At 43.1% G+C, this 22,849-nt stretch overlaps 1 protein-coding gene across 1 annotated transcript in view; it reads left to right on the top strand.

The window, feature by feature from the left end:
* adamts9 (ADAM metallopeptidase with thrombospondin type 1 motif, 9) overlaps positions 1-22,571 on the top strand; it is a 37,168-nt gene extending 14,597 nt beyond the window's left edge. The window contains 19 exon segments of the mRNA XM_084704660.1: positions 583-702; positions 2,523-2,630; positions 2,718-2,885; positions 4,104-4,268; positions 4,271-4,375; positions 5,096-5,257; positions 5,409-5,585; positions 11,319-11,489; positions 13,012-13,188; positions 15,623-15,793; positions 15,932-16,126; positions 16,343-16,469; positions 16,566-16,660; positions 17,036-17,130; positions 17,248-17,381; positions 17,875-17,966; positions 19,114-19,218; positions 19,904-20,009; positions 20,515-22,571. Coding sequence (XP_084560786.1) covers positions 583-702; positions 2,523-2,630; positions 2,718-2,885; positions 4,104-4,268; positions 4,271-4,375; positions 5,096-5,257; positions 5,409-5,585; positions 11,319-11,489; positions 13,012-13,188; positions 15,623-15,793; positions 15,932-16,126; positions 16,343-16,469; positions 16,566-16,660; positions 17,036-17,130; positions 17,248-17,381; positions 17,875-17,966; positions 19,114-19,218; positions 19,904-19,993 — 2,457 coding nt within the window. The 3' untranslated portion in view covers positions 19,994-20,009; positions 20,515-22,571.
* Positions 22,572-22,849: the final 278 nt, after the last annotated feature.

Below are 22,849 nucleotides of genomic sequence, written 5' to 3'. Positions count from 1 at the left end.
GCGAATTGCATTCTGAAGGCCCCTAACCTAAAAAGGCAACTCTGCAACATTTCCTAAATCAAAATGATATCTTATAACCCAGCATGTGTGTTAATAGTCCTAAATGTTTGATGGAGATTTTTGGTGCCCGTATACCATGGGTTATGCCAGCAAGCTAAATGTATATTTGAAGCTGTGAATTGAAGCATGTGGGAATTGTAGTTGAAGTTGCTGCCACAAAAGTCTGACCTTGTTTCATTGGAGTCAGTGAGGTAGAAGAGAGTGGTGTACCCACTGACTTGGCTACAGTGGGAAGTACATGAGTTACTCATGCATTATGATCCAGAAGACTGTTATATGCTGCCACTGGGCTGACTGTGCAGCTCCCCACCGGACACACACCATTTGTCTTTAACTGAGTTACTCAGTTTTCACCAGATTTGCAACGTTGGCTAAAATGACCCTTTTCTCTCTCTCTCTCTCTCTCTCTCTCTCTCTCTCTCTCTCTCTCTCTCTCTCTCTCTCTCTCTCTCTCTCTCTCTCTCTCTCTCTCTCTCTCTCTCTCTCTCTCTCTCTCTCTCTCTCTCTCTCATATGAACGTAGTGCACTACCTCATGTGGACCAGGTTACCAGATGCGCGCTGTGAAATGTGTGGTTGGGGCATACGGGTCTGTCATGGACGACACTGAATGTAATGCAGCTACACGTCCCACTGACACTCAGGTAAGACCAAGATCCATTTCCTGCCCTGTTCGGCTCTCAACTGATTACCGCTTCTGTCTCCCTCTGTGTTGCTCTCTTTCTCTAAATCTCTCTCTGTCTCTCTTTTCATCTCTCTAGCTTCCCTTTCTCTCATCTCTTTGTAACCTTTCTAACTGCCTTTCTGCCTTTCTCTCCATGTCTATCTCTCATTTTTTCTCTGTCTTGAGGGTGTCCCTCTCCAGTTGTGGAGCCATTGCTACAGTCAATGCCACATTGTTAGACAGGAAGGAAGCCTCCCCTCACCAGTTCATTGCCACCTGGGCTCAATAAGGCCTTGTTGTCTGCTCTCCTGTGCTCCGGCCCTGGAGGGGACTGGAGGGGGGTTACACTTGAGCATTCTACCCCAAGACAGACACACATAGCTGGGATTGTCTCCCTCAGGCAGTCGTCCTTTCATGGAGCACGGGAGGAGTGTGGAAACAGGACAAGGTCTATGGCAGGCAACTCCAGGGATCTGGGGTCTGGGTGGGGGGGAGTGCAAGACTATAAGCAAGAAAAAACATTGAAATATGTCCTCACCTTATTTGTCTGAGCCACAACCAGTCTGCCAGTGGCAGCGCCTGGCTGCGAGAGTCTACTGTGGGACTGTGGTCTCCACTCACACCCTTACCTTACATGAACTTCACTGAAAGTGCTGTATGCTAACATCTGCTCTCTACAAGTGTCACAGACTTTAAATAACCCAACTAATCTCGACACAAACAACTCTTATTCTAAGAACTGGAGTCGTTAATCAACCTTTCATGTGCATGAGCTCTCACCCTGATGGTGCGTGGGCTTAAGACAGAGCATGGTCTCAAGAAGGAGCTCTTCATTGGCCAGAAAGGGAGGTGGGGTTGAGATCTGTTGAGGCTGCGGGGCACCAAACCAAAGCTGGGACTGTGGTTGCAGAAGGACCCCCTCCCCGTGGTGCTAGCCTTGACTCCAGAGCTAGCCGTCAGGCCCACTGACCCTGAACTAGTCCCCTCACCTCACTGTGATTCCAACCAGCCATCCGTGAAGTGGGCTACCATACCGCCCAGCCCACCACTGTTCTGGGGGAGGGAGGGGGGGGGGGGAGGAGGAGGGGCACGTGAGAAAGAATAGAGCTTATGTTATTAGAGCAGGAGGGCCTACCTGAAATAACCCTAGTTATAATTTGCTTTAAACTTGACGTGATTTAACACAAAGGTAGATATAGTTAAAATAGCATGCAATCATTCCACACGTTTTTAAAAACCTGAACAGACACACACACACACACTCTCTCTCTTTCTATCTCTCTTTCTCTCTCTTTCATATATATACACACAGTATTTATCTCTTGGCTGCCAACACAGGCCATTTTTCCACCCCATTCTCCCTGTTCTTTCCCCCACCAACATGTTTTGATGCTGTTCTGCTTGGCTGTGTGTGTGAGGCGCTGCAGCGTGGTGCTGTGTTCTTTCTGCCAGGGTCCTGTTTGTCTCCACCAGAGGGATGAGTGTGGAATGTGGAGCCGTCAAGGCCTTACTAGATATGATTTAGATCCCCACCCCTGAGCCAGGGGTCAGGGGTCAGACAGAGCACAGGAAAAGAGGAAAGGGTGGAAGGTGAGGGAGGGGCTTAGCTACTGGCCAGTGTTGTTATTGGAGACTTGGACACCACACCACTGTGAATGGTTCTGAATAGGATTCTCTCAGGTAGCTTTGATGTTCTGCTTTTATGATCCAAGTTTGTGTGCTCTACGGAGGGTAGGAACACACATGGTCTGATTTGAGCGGTGTGGTTAATGTATATGGTGCTGTCTCTCCCTACTCTAGGACTGTGAGCTGGTCCAGTGTCTCAGCAACCATCCTGTTCCCCCAGGGACCAAGGTGCCCTCTCACCCTGGACACAAAACCCAGTGGAGGTTTGGATCCTGGACACAGGTTGGTCTCCATCAAAACCTGGACTGAAACCTGCACATGTTTGTGTGTGTGTTTTTCCTTTGCTGACCACCTCAGCCTCCTCCACAGTGCAGTGCCACCTGTGGTAAAGGAACCCGGATGCGCTACGTGAGTTGTCGTGACAACCAAGGTGGGGTGGCGGAGGAGGCAGCGTGTTCCCACCTGGTCAAGCCCGCCGCCAGAGAGGTGTGCTCCGTGGTAGCCTGCGGACAGTGGAAGGTTCTAGAATGGACTTCGGTAAGACAGACAGCACCCTTTCTCTTTGTTATGCAGTATGGACACGTTTTGCGGACACCAGATTGCCCCCCCCCCAAGCCTTGCATGCCGTTACAGGCATTGACAGCCTTTTAGATTCATGTCTATTTCTCAAGGCTGTTGTCCAGACAGTTCTGATGCCCTGTCTCTTCCTGTGTGTTTATTTAGCTCTACTTTGTGTGTTTCAGAGAGTTTTGACGTGTGCGGGTTTGACGATTTGTGTGTGTGGTTGGAAGGTTGGCAGGGGGTGGAATGAGACAGTGGAGGGGTGTGGGAAGGGGGGCAGGGAGGCAGTGGGGGGGGGGAAGGGGGGAGGGTTGAGGTAAGGGGGGGGAGTTGAGGGGCCACAGTTTTGTTTACAGATGGTTCTCATCAAACAGAGCGCTGGTGATACAGCCCTGCCAGACTGCAGCTCTGGACTCCATAAACACACAAACACACACACACAGACACACACCCACACACTGCTTATTATTCCTGCTAGAGAGACTCAGTGACTTCTAACACAGGAAACAGGAAGTAGTTCATCCTGAGGCCAGACCTACAGAGACACATCTGAACACACAGTATCCCTCTGATGCTCGATTTTGAATGGAACCGGATACCAACACTGAAGGGGAAGAGGATAGCTAAGTTATCACATGCAGCGCTACTGGTTCACTGGGTTCAGGGAAATACCAGCCTGACAGTATCCCTACCCATGTTCAGATCCCAAGCATTTCTTGGTCCTAGATATTGTATTTTCTAGCGGGGCTGTACATGATCAGTTGCATAATGTTGTTTGATATGCATTATTAAGGTATACAGTTGACTCTCATCGGTAGACCTAATTGGAACAGCATGACTGTTTGGCAGGAGCTCTTACCTAATTCATTGTTCCTTGAGTAAGATCTATTTGGGTCAAAAGCATTTAACCAAACCATGCCATGGAGATATTGAGAGGAGCTTTCAGCTGTGTTTGGCTTTCCAGAGAGGATGTGAAAATGAAAACCTTGTTGATGACATTGGAGAAGACCTTCCTTGATCAGAGACCTGTTTTGTTCTGTTTAGGGACTAAAGCAAGGAACTGGGAAGTGCAAAGAGTATGTTACCTTGAACAGGCTTGGAATTCAAATGCTCACACTAACCCTGGAGTAGCTTGAACATTCATGGGGTTGATTGTATGTGTGTGTGTGTGTCTCTGTCCGTGTGTGGTTCCAGTGTTCCGTGTCCTGTGGCCAGGGAAAGACCACACGTCAGGTGGTGTGTGTAAACTTCAGCGAACAGATTGTGGATGTGAATGAGTGCGACTCCGACGACCGTCCAGCCACAGAACAGGAGTGTGCCATGTCCCAGTGCCCTTCTCGCTCCAGTGACTCCCGACCTTTCCCCCACCCAGTGGAGGCAGCAGGAACAACCTGCCTGTGGCCAGTGACGGGCGCAGCGGGCCCAGAGCCCAGGCCCACCAGTGGAGGACAGGACCCTGGGGAGCGGTGAGTGGTGCTCTACCCCAGATAATAGGACTTCTGTAATGTTTGTGTATTACACTGCTCAACGCATTGACAGTATTTGGTTTGTCGTGATGTTCTCTGAGAGACCTGGAGCTCTCTCTCAGTACCGATATGTTTCTTATACTGCGATTGTGGGTGTGGATAACACTTCTAAAAACCATGACCTCTCAAGAATACAGTAATTGTTTCTACTAAGTACAATAACACTAAAATAACCACTATCTACGCCCCAAAATAACTAACTGTATGGTAAGCTATTTAAGGTGTCATGGAAGTAGCAGGTGGTATTTCTGGGCTCTCTTTCTTCCCCTTTCCTGAGGATGTGTTTTAATATAACACAGAGAGATATGTCAAGGAATCAACTCCGTTGAAGAGCTGCCAAAAGGTTGTGCTGTGGGCCAGTACTCGAGTGCCTTTGTGCTCTTTCCTGTTTGTGTCTCTTTGTCCGATATGACAAAAAATATCGACTTTCTCGCGGATCAAATTGTTTGTGGAGACGCCTTTCGAAGCAAAGATATGTTTTAAGGGCTGAATGATATGCACATTATTGCTATGTTATATTGTGTCCTATTCATGAGGAGGGAGTGTGCGTCAATATTGAAGTTCAATCGAGAAATGCAGTTGACACAGTGGGAACTACTCGCACACACGTGTGGATGTATTCACCTGTCTGACACGAAGGTGTGTTCTCGTCATCATCAGTGCTCGAGCACGTGTGCCGGCGGGTTCCAGAGACGTGTGGTCGTGTGCCAAGATGAGAACGGCTACTCAGCCAACAACTGCGAGGAGCGCTCCAAGCCCATCGAGCAGCGCTCCTGCGAGTCTGGGCCTTGTCCGCAGTGGGTCTACGGACACTGGGGAGAGGTGAGAGAACGCCGCCCACAGCCTCAGAACACCTCCACGTCTGTGCTGAGTTACTCCCACACATCCGTACACTCTAGAAATACCGAAGTGTCGAGACACACCTGTTGAGTCTTCACACTGTGTGCACACGCCCCTCTCCCTCTGTCTGCAGTGCACTAAGCCGTGTGGCGGAGGGATCAAGACGCGGCTGGTGGCGTGTCAGCGGCCCAACGGTGAACGCTTTAACGATCTGAGCTGTGAGATTCTTGACAAGCCCCCGGACCGCGAGCAGTGCAATACTCAGTCGTGCCCGTCCAGCCCTCACTGGAGCACAGACCCATGGAGCTCGGTACGCTAGTAAATATATGTCTCTCTATCTCCCTCTCTCTCTCTATCTCTCTTTCTCTCTCTTTCTCTCTCTCTCTCTCTCTCTCTCTCTGTCTCTCTCTCCCTCTCTCTCTGTCTCTCTCTCTCCCTCTCCCCTCTCTCTCTATCTCTCTCTCTCCCTTCCATTTTTGCTTTCTCATTTCACCACATGTGGATTCTCACCACTTAACTGTTAAAACAAAACCACACAAACTTTTTAAACTTTAAGTGCAGGATGGCAGTGATTATTGGAAAATCACTTCAAATTTCCACCTTCACTTCTAACAACCTTTTGTCCCCTGTGACTGGTCATCCTTCTGAAGACAGTTTGGAAATTTATTTCTGTTGCATTTAGCGCAAATATTCATTCCCACATGCAAAATGCAAAAAGAATACAACGTGATGAAATGCTACTCAAAGCTGTGACCTATAAAAATCTGTTATCTGTTGGTCATCCTGGTTACAGTTTTCTGAAGTAGTTTATGTGAATCCAATTTAGTTTGTAAAATATTGTTTTTAAAGATAATTTATTACCTAAAAGATTTTCTTGTATATAGCATAAACCTTCAAAGTGAGTTATTTGTGTCTTAGCTCTTTGTATATGCAAATCAATCATTCAGTTTATCATTGTTCATATGCAAATATTTGCTGGATGTATATCAGGAATTTAAGATGTCTTGCTTTTTTATTATCCAAAGAGAGAATCCAAACTCAAATGTCGGTGCTGTTTGTATTGTTTTGATTTTCCATAGTTTCAAATGGAAGAAACGGAAAATGCTAAGCAACTGTATTCAAGGCTACATACTGTAGAGTAAGAACATATATTATTCTAGTACCCACTTTTTACTGTCTAATATATCTATAAGAATTCTACTTGTCTTACGGCACATTTTTACAGACATAACTAATAGTATGACAACACTTAGTTTTGCGGTTCTGTATTTACAAAGTTTAATTGAGAATTTTAGCAGCAATTGTATTGCCAGAGAATATCCAGTGAATGAACACTGAAAGGACTGTAAAACAAGGTATACTCTATCTTGTTTCAGTAATTGTTGGATATTTAGCAGTGAGGTGATTCGACCAGTTTTTAGTGTCTGATGCAGATGTTGCATAACTGATATATGAAAGGTGCAGAACCAGTTGGCCGCAAACTCACGTCTCTAACGGTTCTTGATATCAGTATATTGCTCTGTTTTTTTTGTAAATACTTTCTTTCAGTGTGACCCATTACCAGAGCTCATATGAAAATATGCTATGCTGAACATACAGTACCTCACTTTGAACAAAACACAACAAAACCAGCCATTCATTTATAGTTCAGTACACTACATTGGTGCTTTGACAAAACAAGGGAGACATGAGTTATATCTTTCAATTTTTGTCTTTGGTATTCAAGCTTGAGGTCTTGTGTGTTCATTGTGACACCTTTCGTTTTCTATTATTTTGTGTTTTGTTTATTTCCATGAAAAGCTGTTGATTGATAAAAAAATGCTGGGCCCAACCATTTTGTTACATACATGTATGATAGAGAATTTGTACAATCTGAACTTAAAGCTGTTTGTATATGGTGTGTTTAAATCACCTAGCATGATATATGTTGCTCAATTAGAATGGCCCTGTCATTATATTTAAAACTTGCAGCACCTGCTACAGTATTGCAGGGAAAAATATGTCTCTGGAGCTCATTGTTGAGCCAGTCACATGATTCTACCTCAGACTCTTAAGATCGCTCTGTCCTTTGAAAGGTTTTCTGCTGACTAAGATTAACCATATTGTATTGTCTGGCTATCCAATGCTGTTGATGAACCTAAGCACAGATCCACGATCTGTGTCGTGTTCTACCTCATAATGGTTACTATCCAGATTGAGGTAGTGAAAGCTGATCTAGAATCTGTGATTAGGGGCAAGCTTTGCTCAAAGTCCACCCATTCTCAACATAATTAATGTCAATACTAATGTTATAGATGTTATAACAGTGTATAGCTTCGACACTACTTGAAACTCCACAGTGAACATGGAAATGCTAATGCATGTGGAACTGTCAAATTAGCTGTAGAACTCGTCCAATTTAGCACCATCTGCAAAATCCATTTAGCTAAGGATAGTATAAAGATCTATTTTACTTCATGTTTTAGTTGTGGTGCACATGCAGTAGCAGTAGGAGTAATACTATTAAACTGTTTAGTAATTACAAGAGGCTCTTGAAATAAAATACATTAAATGTCTCTCATTCCAAATGGCAGTATTAGTCTGTGTTTCAAGGGCATATGTGTATATTTATGTAAGTAACTGTATTTATTTCATCTATATCATGTCAATATTTAATTTTATATGGATTTTCTGAACTTGTGCTCACTTTTAGAAAGGTTACGATTAAATTGAAATAGTGGTACTATTCAAACTGTTTCATTCATTCTGGGTATGTAAGGTAGTATGTTACAAACTAGTGAAGTGGAAGGATTCACATGCACCCCTGCTAATGGATGATAGTGTTGCAATAAGATCCCACTGAACGCCACTACAGTTAACAACTAATTTATTGGACACCAACAAATGAGACATCAGTCAGCATACAGTCTTGAACATGTCTGTTCAGAAGGCCAAAGTTGTTCAAAGACACGCTTTGCTGAGTTGGACTAAAATAGTTTATTGAAATTGCATAATTACTATGAGGAACCACTAACATTGACGAGAACACATTCATCACTTCTAGGATTATATGTGCAACCTTGTAGTGCTGTAAAATAGCACATCAACATATACACACGTCAATTACAAAAGGATCTAGATTACTAGCTTTGGTTGGATAATAATTACAGTACAAACAAGGAAGTGGAAGTATCCTGTATAATTTTGTGAATGTCACCTATTGATTAGTTTCTCAGCAAATCTGCAGACAAGCATACTTCTGGAACTAGTTTACAATGCAGTTCCCCTAACTGGTACTTCTGAAAGGGCGTTTTCACTGAATGAAAATTTCACAAATCGCTGAGCAATATCTTTGTTTTCTCATGAGGTCAGGGCCCCCAATGACCTCTTTGAGCAATTATGCTCTTTCAGTGTCTGCCCCAGAGTTCAAAGCTCTCTGCATCAAGGTAAATCTTTATTCTCTGTGACACCGCCAACGTGGACCTCCCATTTAATTTAACGTGCTCATTCACTGCTAATGCCTAGTATGTTTTTTTTGTGCGCTTGGCGACGCGTGCTCTCAAACAACGTAGTCTCCCTATCTGGCCTTTTCCTGTAGCCTAATGTGGGTTCATGACATTGTTCTGATGGCAGGGGCCAGTGACTCAGTGACAGTGACTCAGTGAATGAATGTCCCGTCAGAAGGACAATGCAGGGGTGCATACAGGGTCAGGGTTCACGTTTGATCTGACAGGGGACCCTTCCCTGTGCATCTCATCAGTATGGATGGACTTCTGGGAAATCGTAGGGATCCCAGGGGGGGGGGGGGGCAATGCAGGGAAAGACCTGCTGTCTATGGGAGTGAGGAAGGTCCCACCTCTTCCATTCCGTTGAATTCCAGGAAAGTTGGCTTCGGAATGCGGTGTTTGGCATAATGCTGATGAAGGCATTTGTTTAATTTGACTCTGTAAATAAAGGCATCTGATTTGAAGGATTCATGTTGTGTCTGAAGAAGTGATGGTATATCCTGTTTTGAATAGACACCTACATGTCTGCTCTTATGTTTAGAATATGGCTTTAGAATATGGCTTTCAATATTGTATGTATAATCGACAGTTTGAGGTGGATAAAAGGGTATGTTACCCAATAAAATGTTTTATTTGATTCAACTTGTGGAACATATTATTGGATCCAAATGTATGCCATTTCCTTTTCTTACTTGGTGCAGTGAATATTGGGCTTATGGTTCAAATTAAACTGTGAAGGTGGGTGATCTTGCTGGCAGATCCCTACAGCCATGCCAGTCCCCTTGAGCAGTAAGGTCAGGTTAATGTGCTGTGCATACTGTGGGAATTCATGGATGGAGAGTTAAAGTGTGGTTTACTCTGACCCAGTTGTGATTATCCTAAATGTAAAAGCGGGTTATTTGAGTTGAACAAATGTCTGGAAAACTAATTTAAAGAGTGAATAAAACTTTAAGGACTGGTCTGACATTTGCAAATAAAGCACAGCCTGGCAGCCTGCCTATTGTTGTAAAAAGTATACTTTTAATGATTTAAACCTTTTATTGTGAAGCACCATTTCTTCTCAATATCCATCAGTGTCCATAGTCCTACTCTCTGTGTGTGTTCTGTTCACTCTGAGACTCTAACTCCCCTGTACCATTGTATCTTGTGTAGATTGTTGTGGTATCGTATGGGAAATGGCTATGTATTGTATGTGCAATACAAATGTATCAGGAGGAATAAATCTATTGAAGCTACAGTTATATCCAAGAATCTAGCATTACTGAGACCAGCCTCTAGCGCCACCGTGGAAAACTGTTATTGTACTGCAGTGCATTGTGGGTAGAAATCATGCAACTAGGTATACTACACTGGAATGACTGCTCATGGGCCACATTTTGGGACTGCCCCCTGCTACTCACAGACCTTTGTCCTCATGGTTATTTAGTTTATTGACATACAATAGAACTGAACAAAAATGATTATTTCTTAACCAAATGTCTTTGGTTAATATAGTAATTGCACACTTCTGGCATGTTTTGTGGTATTTCCTTTATTTTGATGGTTCAAACCAACACTTTTTGAAGCAGTTTTTATGTTTATTTTCCCTGCTGACAGTGTAAGCAGGTGAAGGCGTAATATACTCGGTGTGGCTATTCTCCCAAAGAATATGACTTATCATTGTACAGTGTTATATATTCATCAATTAAATGTATTTGTTTCCCTTTTATTTTGCGTGGTTTAATTCACAAGAGACACCAACATACTTGAAAGTATGAAGAGTATGAGTTGAAAGTATGCAAGCCACGTTCCTTCACAGCATTGTCAATCAAGCCCTCTGTACCCTATGGGAGGACCGTGACCCACTCTTTAGTAGATACAGAAGTCTTCCACTTTAAAACCCTTACCTCTCCGGTCTAAATGAGGTGAGAGGTCATGGAGTGTTCCTGTCCAGCGTGGTCCCTCACTGGGCAGTGCAGCGCGCCATGCTGGGCTACGTACTCATTCAACCCTGGGCTGTCGTATCTCATCCATCCCCACACGCAGTGCCCCTTTGACTACCCAGCCTGAACTGAGCAACCTCTATCTACCCCACCCCTGCTGAACTCACACTCCTGTGTGTGCTGCCATGGGTGTGCTAGTGAGGGGTGCTGGGCTGTCACACTGAGTTACTGGAGACCTGCGCCTGCTCACTGAACCCGGAGGTGAAACAGACTGCCGCCGGTTAGCACAGAGAACAGCGCAGATTTCAGTTACGGTAGCCCTGGGATTTATTTATTTTTTACCAATTTCCTTTCCTTGACTAAAATTTGGGGTCTGTCCAAAGTTTTATGTCCGTACAGTTTGTCGGTGTTATCAGGCTTGTGTAATGGGTGGAATGCTCATTTTTATGTTGCATGTTTACTAATGTCTCTGACCTCTACAATGTGCTATCATGTCCGCTAAAACTGCATTGACTCTCAGTATTCTGCTCCCTGTCCTTTCGAAACTGGTTTATATGACTTTTCTACCACCTTGAAACACACTGTACTGTACTGGTTACCCCTTCTCACCTGTGTGTGCCCCTTCTCACCTTGCAGTGCTCTGCATCCTGTGGTAAAGGCTTCAAGGAGCGTAAGGTGAGCTGTGTGACCCGGTCAGGGAGACTCGTCCCGGACGAGAACTGCCTGCACCTGCCCTCCAAGCCCAAGAAGCAGAGGAACTGCAGAGGAAGCCGCTGCTCCAAGTGGAAGCCGGGCAGCTGGGGAGAGGTACTCGCTTCTCAACCTGCAATAAAACATTCTCATTCCACCGCCGCGCTCTCACACTGACAGTCATGCACACATTTTTGCTCTAACCCTTCTTAATGCTTACCAGCTTGCTGATTTGTGTGTCTTTAGCACAGTTCAGCAGAGCAGTATTTCAGTGTCTGAGCTGCCTTTATACCGTGCATGACCGCCGGCTGAGAGGAGTGTTCTGTTGCACATGGCGTTGTGGTCTGGGTGGTTGTAGCTCTTCCCTCGGGGTGGTTTGAGAGAGAGAGCCCATACTGGGGCTACTTAAGTATCTGGGACAAGGGGAGGGGTCAGGGATGACTGTCTGTCTCTGATCTGAGGTTAACTGTTGCCAAATCTAAGCTTTCCTCCCTCTTCCCCTTCACTCCTTTCTCCCCTTCCCCCCTTTCTTCCTTCTCTCTCTCTTCTCCCTCTTTCACTCACTTGTCTCATTCCACGTGTCTCTTCCCCTGATTTTCATGCCATGCCCTACTTGCCCTCCCCAACGGAAACCATGTGCCATGTCTGCACCCCTCAGAGATGATCTGACTGACTCACACCAGAAACACATCACAACATGTTCACCTAGACTGTCTCTCTTTCATCCTCTCCATTAATTTTTCTACTACTTCTGACATTTGTCTCTCTCTTTCCTTCTCTCTCTCATTTCACTGTGGGGCTCAGAAGAGATTGACATCCATTTTGCAGAGGTTCTTCTATCAGAAAGCAGATTGTTTTGTACACTGCATAAATTCCACCACCAGAAGAGTACCAATGCCTTGCCATGTGACAGAAATCATATTAACAGAACTTGTATTGTGTGGAGAGGAGATTACAGGTGTACAGTCAGCACTGATTCACACATACGGATTGAATTCACTAGTTTCTTACTTGTGGTAGGCATCTGAACACACACACACAAGTCAAACCAATACTAAACTTTTATGTTTAAAACATTAAGAACGGATTGCCTTGTATTTGTGATGACCTGTTCCAACTAGTACCACCAGTGCTAGTACTCAACTTGCACAACGTTCTTCTTAATTCCTCACCAGTTTGCTGCTGCTGCTGTAGAAAATATTTATTAGCCAACTTAATCAGGTGGTACATAGGGTTTCTTGAGACATTTAGCTCCACTACGCCACAGGTTAATCCTTAGACTGTTACACTCTGAATTAATATTCATTAGGCTATATAAACAGACAATCCCTAATTATTTTATTACAACTGTTAAACCGTTAATTAGATTAGTTGGAGACCTGACCTTTCGTCAAGTTAATAGTATTAGCCAACACATTATGAGACAAATCAAGCAGGGTTCTACAGGTTGTTCAACTGTAAATATGTTTCTGACTAGAAATTGCGTAACACATTGTGCGCCATCTATTGTACACAAAGTTTTCTCAAGCAGTTATTGATGGGAATAGGCTCATTACAATAAATCACACGATTTAAAGTAATCTATCTGAACTTTCGATTGTTAATTAATAGTCATACCTTATATCCTTCGTTATCACAGTGTTCAGTATCATGCGGGAATGGAATACAGCAGCGCGAGGTCTTCTGTACGGTTGGAGATCGACGCAGAGCTGAGGACACTGACTGCCCCCAATCATCCCGACCGGCCTCTAGCCAGAAGTGTATTTCCTCCGACTGTCCGACTCTGAGTCGGTGGAGAGAAGGAGAGTGGCAATCGGTGAGCGCAATTTAGAGTTTCTTTGGTTGGAGATATTTGTATACGCTAAAGTAATGCTCTGTTAGGTTTTTGCTCTCCCGTGTGGCTGAGGTGTGAGAGACCCGCTAACACAGAACAGACCTCGCGCTGCACTCAGACATTTGCTGTCAGGAGGCCAGGGGGAGTTTGAGAGCGCGCATATGCGCGTGTACTGTATAAAGTCAAATGAATGGAGAGTCCTAGCATACAGCATGTGCCTCGGTTATACATTTTCACCAGGGGTCAAGTAGACTACTTCACTTCCGAATACGTTACATTGTTCCGTGGAATGCTGAAGTCGCACATTTATTATTGCCGAAATAGTATGATGAACATAGCTCATAAGCAACGACTGCTTATTGGCATAGCTTAAACAAATAACGTTTGTAATTGACAATGTTCTCAGCTATAAATTCGGTTTGACTGCATAAATAATTTTTTCCTGAATTTCTGAAAACGTTATGATGCATTATGTAGGTCAACGAAAACAAATCCTACCAAGAGAACAAAGTCTTTACCGCCTGGCCACCCTCTTGCGCCAACAAGAACTGGAGGCAATTATGTCAATTCTCCTGTGCTGTTGAAAGAGATTTGGCGGGTCAACAATCTTTATAATCAGATCCAGAACTGTAACAAACCTCCCTTCTCCAGTTACCTGTTACCACCAGGGATTCCCTATTATATTCGTTTAGTGAAAGAAGACCTCCTAGCAGCTTTTGAATTGCAACAGAAAATCATATAGCCTACGAGCATAAGTAACTGTGAAGTCATGGAGTTCCTTTCGTGGCAGGGACAATACGGTGTATTATTTTGTTGACTGTTACCTTCCTTGTTTATCAGAGATGGCAACAGTACACACATCCTTCACTCAAGTGCAAGTACAGATATTCATGTTTAAAAAGACTCAAGTTAAAGTAAAGAAGTGTGGCCTCTGACATATAGGCTACTTTAGACGATTTTAGACCCTTTTTAGGGGTGCTCAAGCACCAATATTATTAATAAAAACTAAAAATTATTATTGTTTATTATCATTTGATTCTGGTAGTTCATGAAGAAAGGGACATCCTTAGTTTTTTCAATATTCAATATTTTGCATAATAATTAGGGCTGTCAAAGCAGGGGCGTAGCCACGGGTAGGCCTGGGTAGGCACAGGCCTACCCAATTTGTTTTAAGGCCTACCCAAAAAACGAAAATATCTCCGTTAATAACGCGTTAACGAAATCTAATTTTAACGCGCCTAAAAAAAATGGTTCCGTTAACGCAGGTTTCTTTTTGACCCTGGGAATCACCTGTTGTCACATGATTTCGACTCCTTCAAAATTTAAGGAGAGAAAGTGAAAAGTTGTCAGAAAAATAAATAGTGAAGTTAAGTACTGATTCTAGAAAATTCTACTTGAGTACAGTAACAAAGAAGTATTTGTACTTTGTTACATCCCATCTCTGCTGTTTAAAGTATAAAATATAGCACCTCTTCGTTGGTCTGGCTTACCTGAATGAGTGGGCCATCAGTGTACCACAGAGTCTTGGCAGTATTTTAACAAATAAGACCCCAGTCAGTACTGTGGTCAACCGTGTACACAAGCTTCTCCAGACTGAGGCTCAGGGTCTGACAGTACTGGGCATTAAGAGACAGTTGTCCGTTGTACTTTGGGACTTTAGCTGTTAGTAATAGCAATAATAACTGTTTCCTCTCAGACACAAATCTTCAAGAAATGGTTGTTTAGAATAAAGACTGAAGATTCCTTCAGATGAAATACCTGCCCTGTGTAGGCAACATTCCAACTACAGTGGGACAGCTCAGCCTGCAATAACAATTCTAGGTATTTCAGCTGTTTGACAATGTAGAAGAGAGATGAAGACCAGATGGAGTATATTTGTAATAGCTAAAGTGTTTCTGACGCAAGGCAAGGCCTTCTCTAAGCTTTTCCCATAAAAGCCTGACCTCAGTGCCGTTCTCCAGCACTGATCCAAATGTCAGAACACTTAAGGAAAGGCCATGGATCTGGATTTACAGTATGTGTTGAAGGAGACAAAAATCAGTTTTAAAACACAACATTTTTATCAAGCACATGTACTCACCAGGACTGTCAATAGTTTCATGTAACAGTTTTAGCGAAAAGGTTGGAAGAGGGTTTACTAACTATGTTTGGTGGAACTATTTGGTAAGCACAATGTCTTCCAACCTCCTATCTCATGATTTGACAATATTTTTCCAATGCTTTGGTCGATCTCATTGATGGATGTGAAGATGGGCTATCTTTTCTTAATGAGAGAAAGTGTTGTGTTACAGTTGAGGCATGGTCATTCTAACATTTGGAACCATGCTTTCAAAAGACTACCTCCTTACTTCCCATGTGTCGGTTAAGTGGCTGTTTTGATGTAACCTTCTTGCTTCTCTATCTTCTGCCTCTCCAGTGTAGTAAGTCTTGTGGGTCTGGCCACAGGCGTCGAGTAGTACTGTGTGTGGACCAGAACCAGGAAGAGCTCCATGAGATGTTTTGTGTTGACCAGAGGAAACCAACAAACTCTGAAAGTTGCAACACTCACGTGTGCGAGTTCATCTGGATCACAGGAGAATGGACTGAGGTAATTCGGTCTTGATTGAAAACTCCCACCTGTGTTTTATCTTGGACATGACAGTAAAATGTGAAATTGTTTTTTGACAGCCAGTAGAATTTCAAAAGTATGCTTAAACCGTATCCTAATGTCTCTCTCCCGTCTTAGTGTTCCACCAGTTGTGGGCCAGGCTACCACAGACGCTTGGTCTCTTGCAGTGAGGTGCATGGTGGGAATGATAACTATGAGTATGGCCATCAGTCTTCGTCCAACTGCCCTGGAACCCCCCCTGAGAGCTACATGCAGTGTAGTCTGGGACCGTGCCCCCCACCTCTGGAGTGGAGAGCAGGAATTTGGGGCTCTGTAAGTAGCTGCCGCTTAAAAAATTCCTGAAAAGTTTGATCGTGTCGCACGATTATTATTATTTTACTTGACTATCAGTGTAAACAACACAAAACAAAAATCTGCATGAAGTAGAAATTGTCAATTCATTCTAGGGCAACACTTCATGCAGAAACATTCCTGCTCCAGTACTTTTAGGGAACGCTTACTTGAGCTCTTCTGCTCCGTGTGCCCCAGTGTTCAGTAAGCTGTGGAGAAGGAGTGATGGAGCGGACTGTGCAGTGTGCGTCTGAGGGCCGTGGCGGTCAGAAGTGTCAGTCCAACACCAAACCAGAGTCTAGAAAAGTCTGCAGTAACCCTGCCTGTGAGTCAACACATCAGCCGTGTCTTTTCTGTTCTTCACCAAATTCTTTCTCTTTTTGTCTTCCTCTGTTCAGCACAATGGTTTTGTCTTTTGCAGGCCATCTGCCCACTAGCTGTAGAGACATCCAGGTCATACGTGGCTCCCAGGCAGATGGTGAACAGTTCCTCAACATCCAAGGAAAAGCACTCAAAGTAAGATACTTGATCTCTCGATTTTTGTATAGAACATTTTATAGAGGGGTCAGTCTCTGATTTTACAAGTGGAAAGAGTCATGAAATAGATTAGTGCAAGTTGGCATCCAAGCAGTAACACTCCATAATCCAGAGTGCAGTGCTTTGAAAGGACCAGTGGACCAGTGTTTTGTGTCTCACAGACAGATGCGCCTCATTACTGGGCGACACACGCTAAGGGGAAGTTATTTAGACTGTCTGCCTGTCCACTAGAAAGCTTAAACCTTGGTCAGCATAAGGGATAGCATGTGTCTCGATTATTTCCATGATTTAAATTTCCTCTGGTTGGCTTCTCTCAGTTTCCTTCTCTTTCTTGTCCCTTCTCCTCCTCCTCAGGTCTACTGTGCAGGAATGCAGACAGACATACCACAGGAGTACGTTACCTTGACAACTGGCGAGGGAGAGAATTTTTCGGAGGTTTTTGGCTTCAGGTAAGTCAACTAATTAGATATTGGGATGACCAGATCCATCATAGGATTATGACCACTGTGTCTCGTGTGTCGTGTGTGTGGGGGGGTACTTAAGGTATGTGTGTGTGTGTGTTTTAGACTGATTGACCCCACACAGTGCCCAGCGAATGGCACCAGGAGAGAGGACTGCCAGTGTAGGAGAGACTACACAGCCGCTGGTCTTTCCACCTTCACCAAAGTTCGCCTGGATATCAGCAAGATGCTGATCATCAGTAAGTGGACCGCAGAGAACATCTAAATACCCGTTGAAATACTTTAGGAAGCACACTCACAAGGACTACACTTACACACACACAGACTGCCAATGTGTTAATTACAGCAACGCTAATAGCAACATTTAAAATAGCTGAGTGTTTAGCCTGCTGATTTTGGCAAGTATGCTCTAAAATGAGAGCTTCCATAGCCATTTCATTAAGTCCAAGCTCAGTGAGGTTAATGGGCTCAAGATGTATTTTAGGGTCATGTAGGAACACAAAATTAAAAGGACTGAAGGGATTGGTTGAAATTGCACTAAGTAGATAGAATTAAACTAATATTGCCTTACAGTGACTCTTAAAGCATGGCTTGATTTAGCCCATGTGAAAGTGTGTTCCTTACAGGGGATGGAAGCTTTTATTTATGTCTTTTATGTGAGCTGTAATGGCACTTCAGGCCTGTCATATTTACAAATATACTCTGCTGTTGTTTTTCTTTCTTGTCATGCAGCCACAGACTGGCAGTTTGCATCCACACGCGAGGGCCACAGAGTCCCCTTCGCAACAGCGGGTGACTGCTACAGCGCAGCGCGTTGTCCACAGGTGGGAACTACAGTATGTGTGTGTGTGGGGAATGAGTGTGTGAGTGTCAGTGTGTGTGTGTGGGTGCTGTGCCCGAAGAGATGGGCCACAGTCAATACACCCAGCCTTAGTTATAGTCTGTCTGTCTGTCACACTGCACAGCCCTGGCTGCACATCCTGATAGTCTGAGGGGAGAGGAGCAGGACACTGGCAGTGCACAGCAAACTGACAAATACTCCCCCACAAACACACACACACTTCCCCTCCACCCTGTACAGCTGGGAACCATACTGTTCAGTACCATGTGCTGTCTCTCTCCACTCTCTCCCTGACACACATTATGTTTTTTAGACCACATCAGTCCCAGTGTCTCTCCACAGTGGTTTACTGCTGGGTCACAGCTGCTCTTTGACTGTCTGGTACAAGGCTGTGTGCGTGTGTGTGTGTGCGTGTGTGTGTGTGCATATACAGTATGAGAGTGAGTCGTAATCTGAAAAGAGTGACCTGCCGTTAGTTCACAAAAGATTACCCTGTTTTCTTACAAGGCTTTTATAGCCCCCCTGGCACGTTTGTGTGTGTGTGTGTGGGGGGAGCATCTGTTTACGTGCATATTTCAGTATGTGAGTGCCACCCTTTCCCACAGTTTCCCCTACCTTCCCAATCTGCAGCACATATGACCTGAGTCTCTTACATGTTGACTTGCAGGCTGCAGCCAACCACAAGGGAAAGCCAGTAAAAGTATATGAGAAGAAAGGTGTCTTTCTCAACGACAACCTTTCACCCACTTTCTTCCCCCCTTTCCTTCCCCAGAGTCATGGGTTTCCATGAAAACTCCTAGCAATTAAAACAAGCACATATCAACACATCCAAAGTGTACATTCTGTTTACCTGATAAATGTGTAGGATCCACATAGTGGAAGTGTGTCACATATCTCAGGTTTCACAAGAGATGTGTCTCTCTGCTTACTTAATTATTTACCACAAATAGTTGAGCTCTTTGACAAGCATGGACTAGATGTAATTCATTCAAATGTACTGTACTGCCCTGGGGTACCCAAGCCCAATATGCATCAGTTGCTCATTAGTGCCCCCAACTGTAGGCCTGGTGAAAGTTCATGTACATAACTTTTAAAAATAGATTTTCCTGCTGTTGTCTCTTTCCATACAGGGTCGTTTTAGCATCAACCTCTCAGGGACAGGTTTCCAGGTGGCAGAAGACACCAAATGGATATCACAAGGAACCTATGCAGTGGCAGACATACACAGATCACAGGTATGTGCCGATTTGCAAATGATTAACATGCCCAAACCGCCCCCTTCTTTATTCTTAAACTTTCCAAAATGTTTACTTATCTTTATGTTACTTTTTTTTCTCAACTCATCCATTCTTTTGCATCTCTCCCTCCCTCTGCCTCCCTCCATTCCTCTTGGTCTCAGAGGGCTGTCTGGGCAAAGGCCCAAGTGCGCTATTTATCCCTGAATCCTCTGGCTCCTCAAGTACCCAGTGAGAGGGAAACCTTATTGGGCAGCTGCTCTGTGGAGTGGGTCCTCTTGGTGTTGTAATGGAGATCAGGCTAAGGGACACTTTTGGCAGGAGCAGAAAGGGTGGAAGGAGATGCAGGAAAGTGTTCACAGCCTGATGTCCACAATGAGAGAGCACTCCCCGGGCAAAACTAGTTAACTAAACTTTGATTGTTTTAGGCTGGGCTTGATGGAGTGTGCTCATCCAGAAATCAAGAGAAACTATAAAAAGTCCAACATTCATTCTTTGGGTGGTTTGCAATGATTACATTGTCCCAAAAAAGGTGTGACTCTATGCCTCCATATGCTGGTATTTCAGTTATAAATACGTATTTTTTTCTTCTGGTGCCTCCAGGTATGGCAGGATACCAGCGCTCTAGTACAGTATCCAGGACAGTTAGCTTACTCAAAGGTTGTGTTTCCTCTGGTGTCCACAGGATGGCAGCAGAGTGACAGGAATGTGTGGGGGCTACTGTGGTAAATGTACTCCATCCACCGGCTCCGGCCTGTTTATTACAGTCAAATAAAGCAGTCATCAAGCAGGTGTGTATAAGGTGTGTGTATATAGGTTATATACCAATGCACAACTGTATTTTTGCTTTGTTATCTAATCTGTATTACAAAAGTAGCCAACAATTTACGTTAAGGTTACATTAACTAGCGTGTAATTACATAGCAATACCTATAGTAAAAACATTGTAGGTAGATAAGAAAGGCTTGATAATGATGTAATATTGGGGAGTGTCTTATGGGGACAGTGGATATTGTGAAGGGGTAGTTGAAAGTTGTGTTACCGAAACAAGATCAATGTTAAGGTCATCTAGTTACCTCTGGAAAGCACAGCCTCCCTATACCAAGTTTCATCTGTAATAACTTGTACCGCTAACACAGTAATGAAATGTAATTACATTTCAGTTCAAAAGTAACAACATTGTTGTTATTATTGGCATTGCTATGTAGTCTCATGGTAGTATGTAACCTTAATGTAGAGTTTTGCCCTAATGCAAGTACCTAAATCCTTCTTACTATCATCTCCTCTCACCTGCAGTTGCGTTCAAGTGCTTCAGAAGTCAAGACGTCCAGTGTCTCAGTGGTGCTACAAACAAACGTCCAAACAAACAAGAACTCCGTCCTTCAAATGACCTTGATTCCCTCCAGCGTGTACATATGTAATTGTAAAAGCTGTAAGTAGTGTACATAGCATGGTAAATCAATTATTTATTGTACTCAACATTTATTTTTGTATTGTTAGATAACTTATGGTGTTTTTCCAGGCCAACACACAGCATGTGTATGTAGCTATCGCTGTTTATATCTTTTTGTTATGCATTGTAGGACATAAACCCTAAACCACACTGCGCTTACAGTTTTTAAAAATCTGATTCTTTATAACGTGCTCTCCTCCAGTGATATATCTAGGATGAATTGAGAGCTATCTGATCCTTTTAAGCTGTAAGTACCAAGCTTGTTCCTCTTTGACTGGTCCAGTAATGTTCCTACTCAGGTTTAGAAGGTATTTAATGAATCCTACCCAGGTCTTCCTCAGAGCCAGTGTGCTGTTGGTTTTATGTAAGCAGCCAGGGGTCTGAACCTGTGCCGGCTGGAGGTGCTCGACATATGGTTCCGTATTACGTTTTTAGAATGCAGGAGTCAAGGATGTATGGTGAAAAGTAACTATGAAATGCAGGTATAGTTTTGAGAACTGAAATAATGTTGGATTAAGTGAGAGTAAGTGCACTAATAGTAGGGATGTCAGTTTGAAGAGTAGAACAGAATGTGTGAGGAGGGTGAGATTCACCGCTTTTGGGACTTGGAGTTAACCTAATGGAGCAGAGGCCGAGTTTGGCTGTAGTCCAGGATAAGAAGTCTAATGCTTCAAAATATCAGAGAGACTCACTTTACACTTGTTCTTAGTTTCCCTGGTAATGTAAAATTACATATAGTAGCAATATTCTAGAGAGCTGCCCTATTTCCATGGCTGGACAAAAATGAAAGCATGCAAAGTTCAAAGACTCCAGAGACAATTCTTAAACATAAAAAATGTTTAGTTGTCAAGGGTGCTTTTAATACCTCACAATTCTAATGTTTTCACCTTTCCCCCCCCCCCCCCACCCCCTTTTCTATTATGTCTTGATGAATTATGTAACATTTACTGTACAGTTGTCAACATTATCAGGGTACTTTTTTGTCTATGTACTTTTCGTCTAATATGCAAATATATTATATAATTTTTATGAGATGAGTGATTATGAACTGATTTATAAAGAAATGCCATCCAAAAATCTAAGGTTTCTAGATTTCTCACCCACACAAAAGATACTTGACCCATAATTATCTTTTGTGGTTGTTTTTAGTGAGCTTGTTTTACCTATACTGTATAGAGTGAGGATGTATACCTTTTGTTTGCGGGGTTAATGATTGGTGGGAGTTCAAAGCCATATTTATCAGTACTTCCTGTAAGTGGTACTAAGCTTTTCTCTCAGTAGGATTTAATGACCATGTACCTCTTCCACTGTCATTTTGCCTTTATAACTCTGACAAAGGGAATTAAACTATTTTAGACGTTATTTTGATTGTGCATAGTTATATTCAAATTAACGTGGTTTAATGTTCACTCTCTGAATAATTATGGTCTACTCTGATTGTGAATGTTGTATTTCTCAGGTGCTAAAAATGAAGGGATTAGTAGGTCATAAAAATATTTATTTAACAATTTATATTGTATTTTCCAAATTTGCAGTTTTATTTATCAGGTAAAAAAATTCAAATTTGTTGTCACTATTATCAAGATTTAATCAATATAAATACTTTTCAGAAGAGATTATTTGTTTAAATGCAGGTATTTATTATCTGTTATATGTACATACCTTTTAACTTGAATTATTCTGATTATATGCAATCATGACCAAAATTGTATCTCCCAAGTATTTTTCACCGGGTAAACATTTATTTATATGTATGTCATGCCTGCATAAAATGTTGAAAAATGCCATTTGAATTGTATGATTTATGTATGAGATCATTTAAGGGATGTATCAGAGAGAAACCACACAACCTGTCCATGCCAATGCTCTCTGTATGCTAATAAATCATTTTCATGCCCAAGCCTGGCATTGATGTACTGCCTCACTATAATATATATTATTACAGCTATGAATAGACAATAGAAATTATATGTCCGTGTCATAAAACTCCCCGCTTTCATAACTGTCTCCTAATCATCTTTTACACACTTTCCCCCAACCATAAAAGACAGCTTTGTGACTGTAGATGCTGTTGTTATGGTTTAACTGCTTGTGTTTGTCTTGGCAGTCTTTACCAAACCTCCTGTGTGTAAACACTGAAACACCCTTCGTTTTTACAAAGGGGCTCAAATTATTTGT

This window comes from Hypomesus nipponensis, chromosome 9 (assembly GCF_054491055.1).
Source record: "Hypomesus nipponensis isolate SF chromosome 9, ASM5449105v1, whole genome shotgun sequence".
Classification (NCBI taxonomy): Eukaryota; Metazoa; Chordata; class Actinopteri; order Osmeriformes; family Osmeridae; genus Hypomesus; species Hypomesus nipponensis.
The sequence above is the reverse complement of the archived record's forward strand: the minus strand, read 5'-3'. Positions and strand labels throughout refer to the sequence as shown.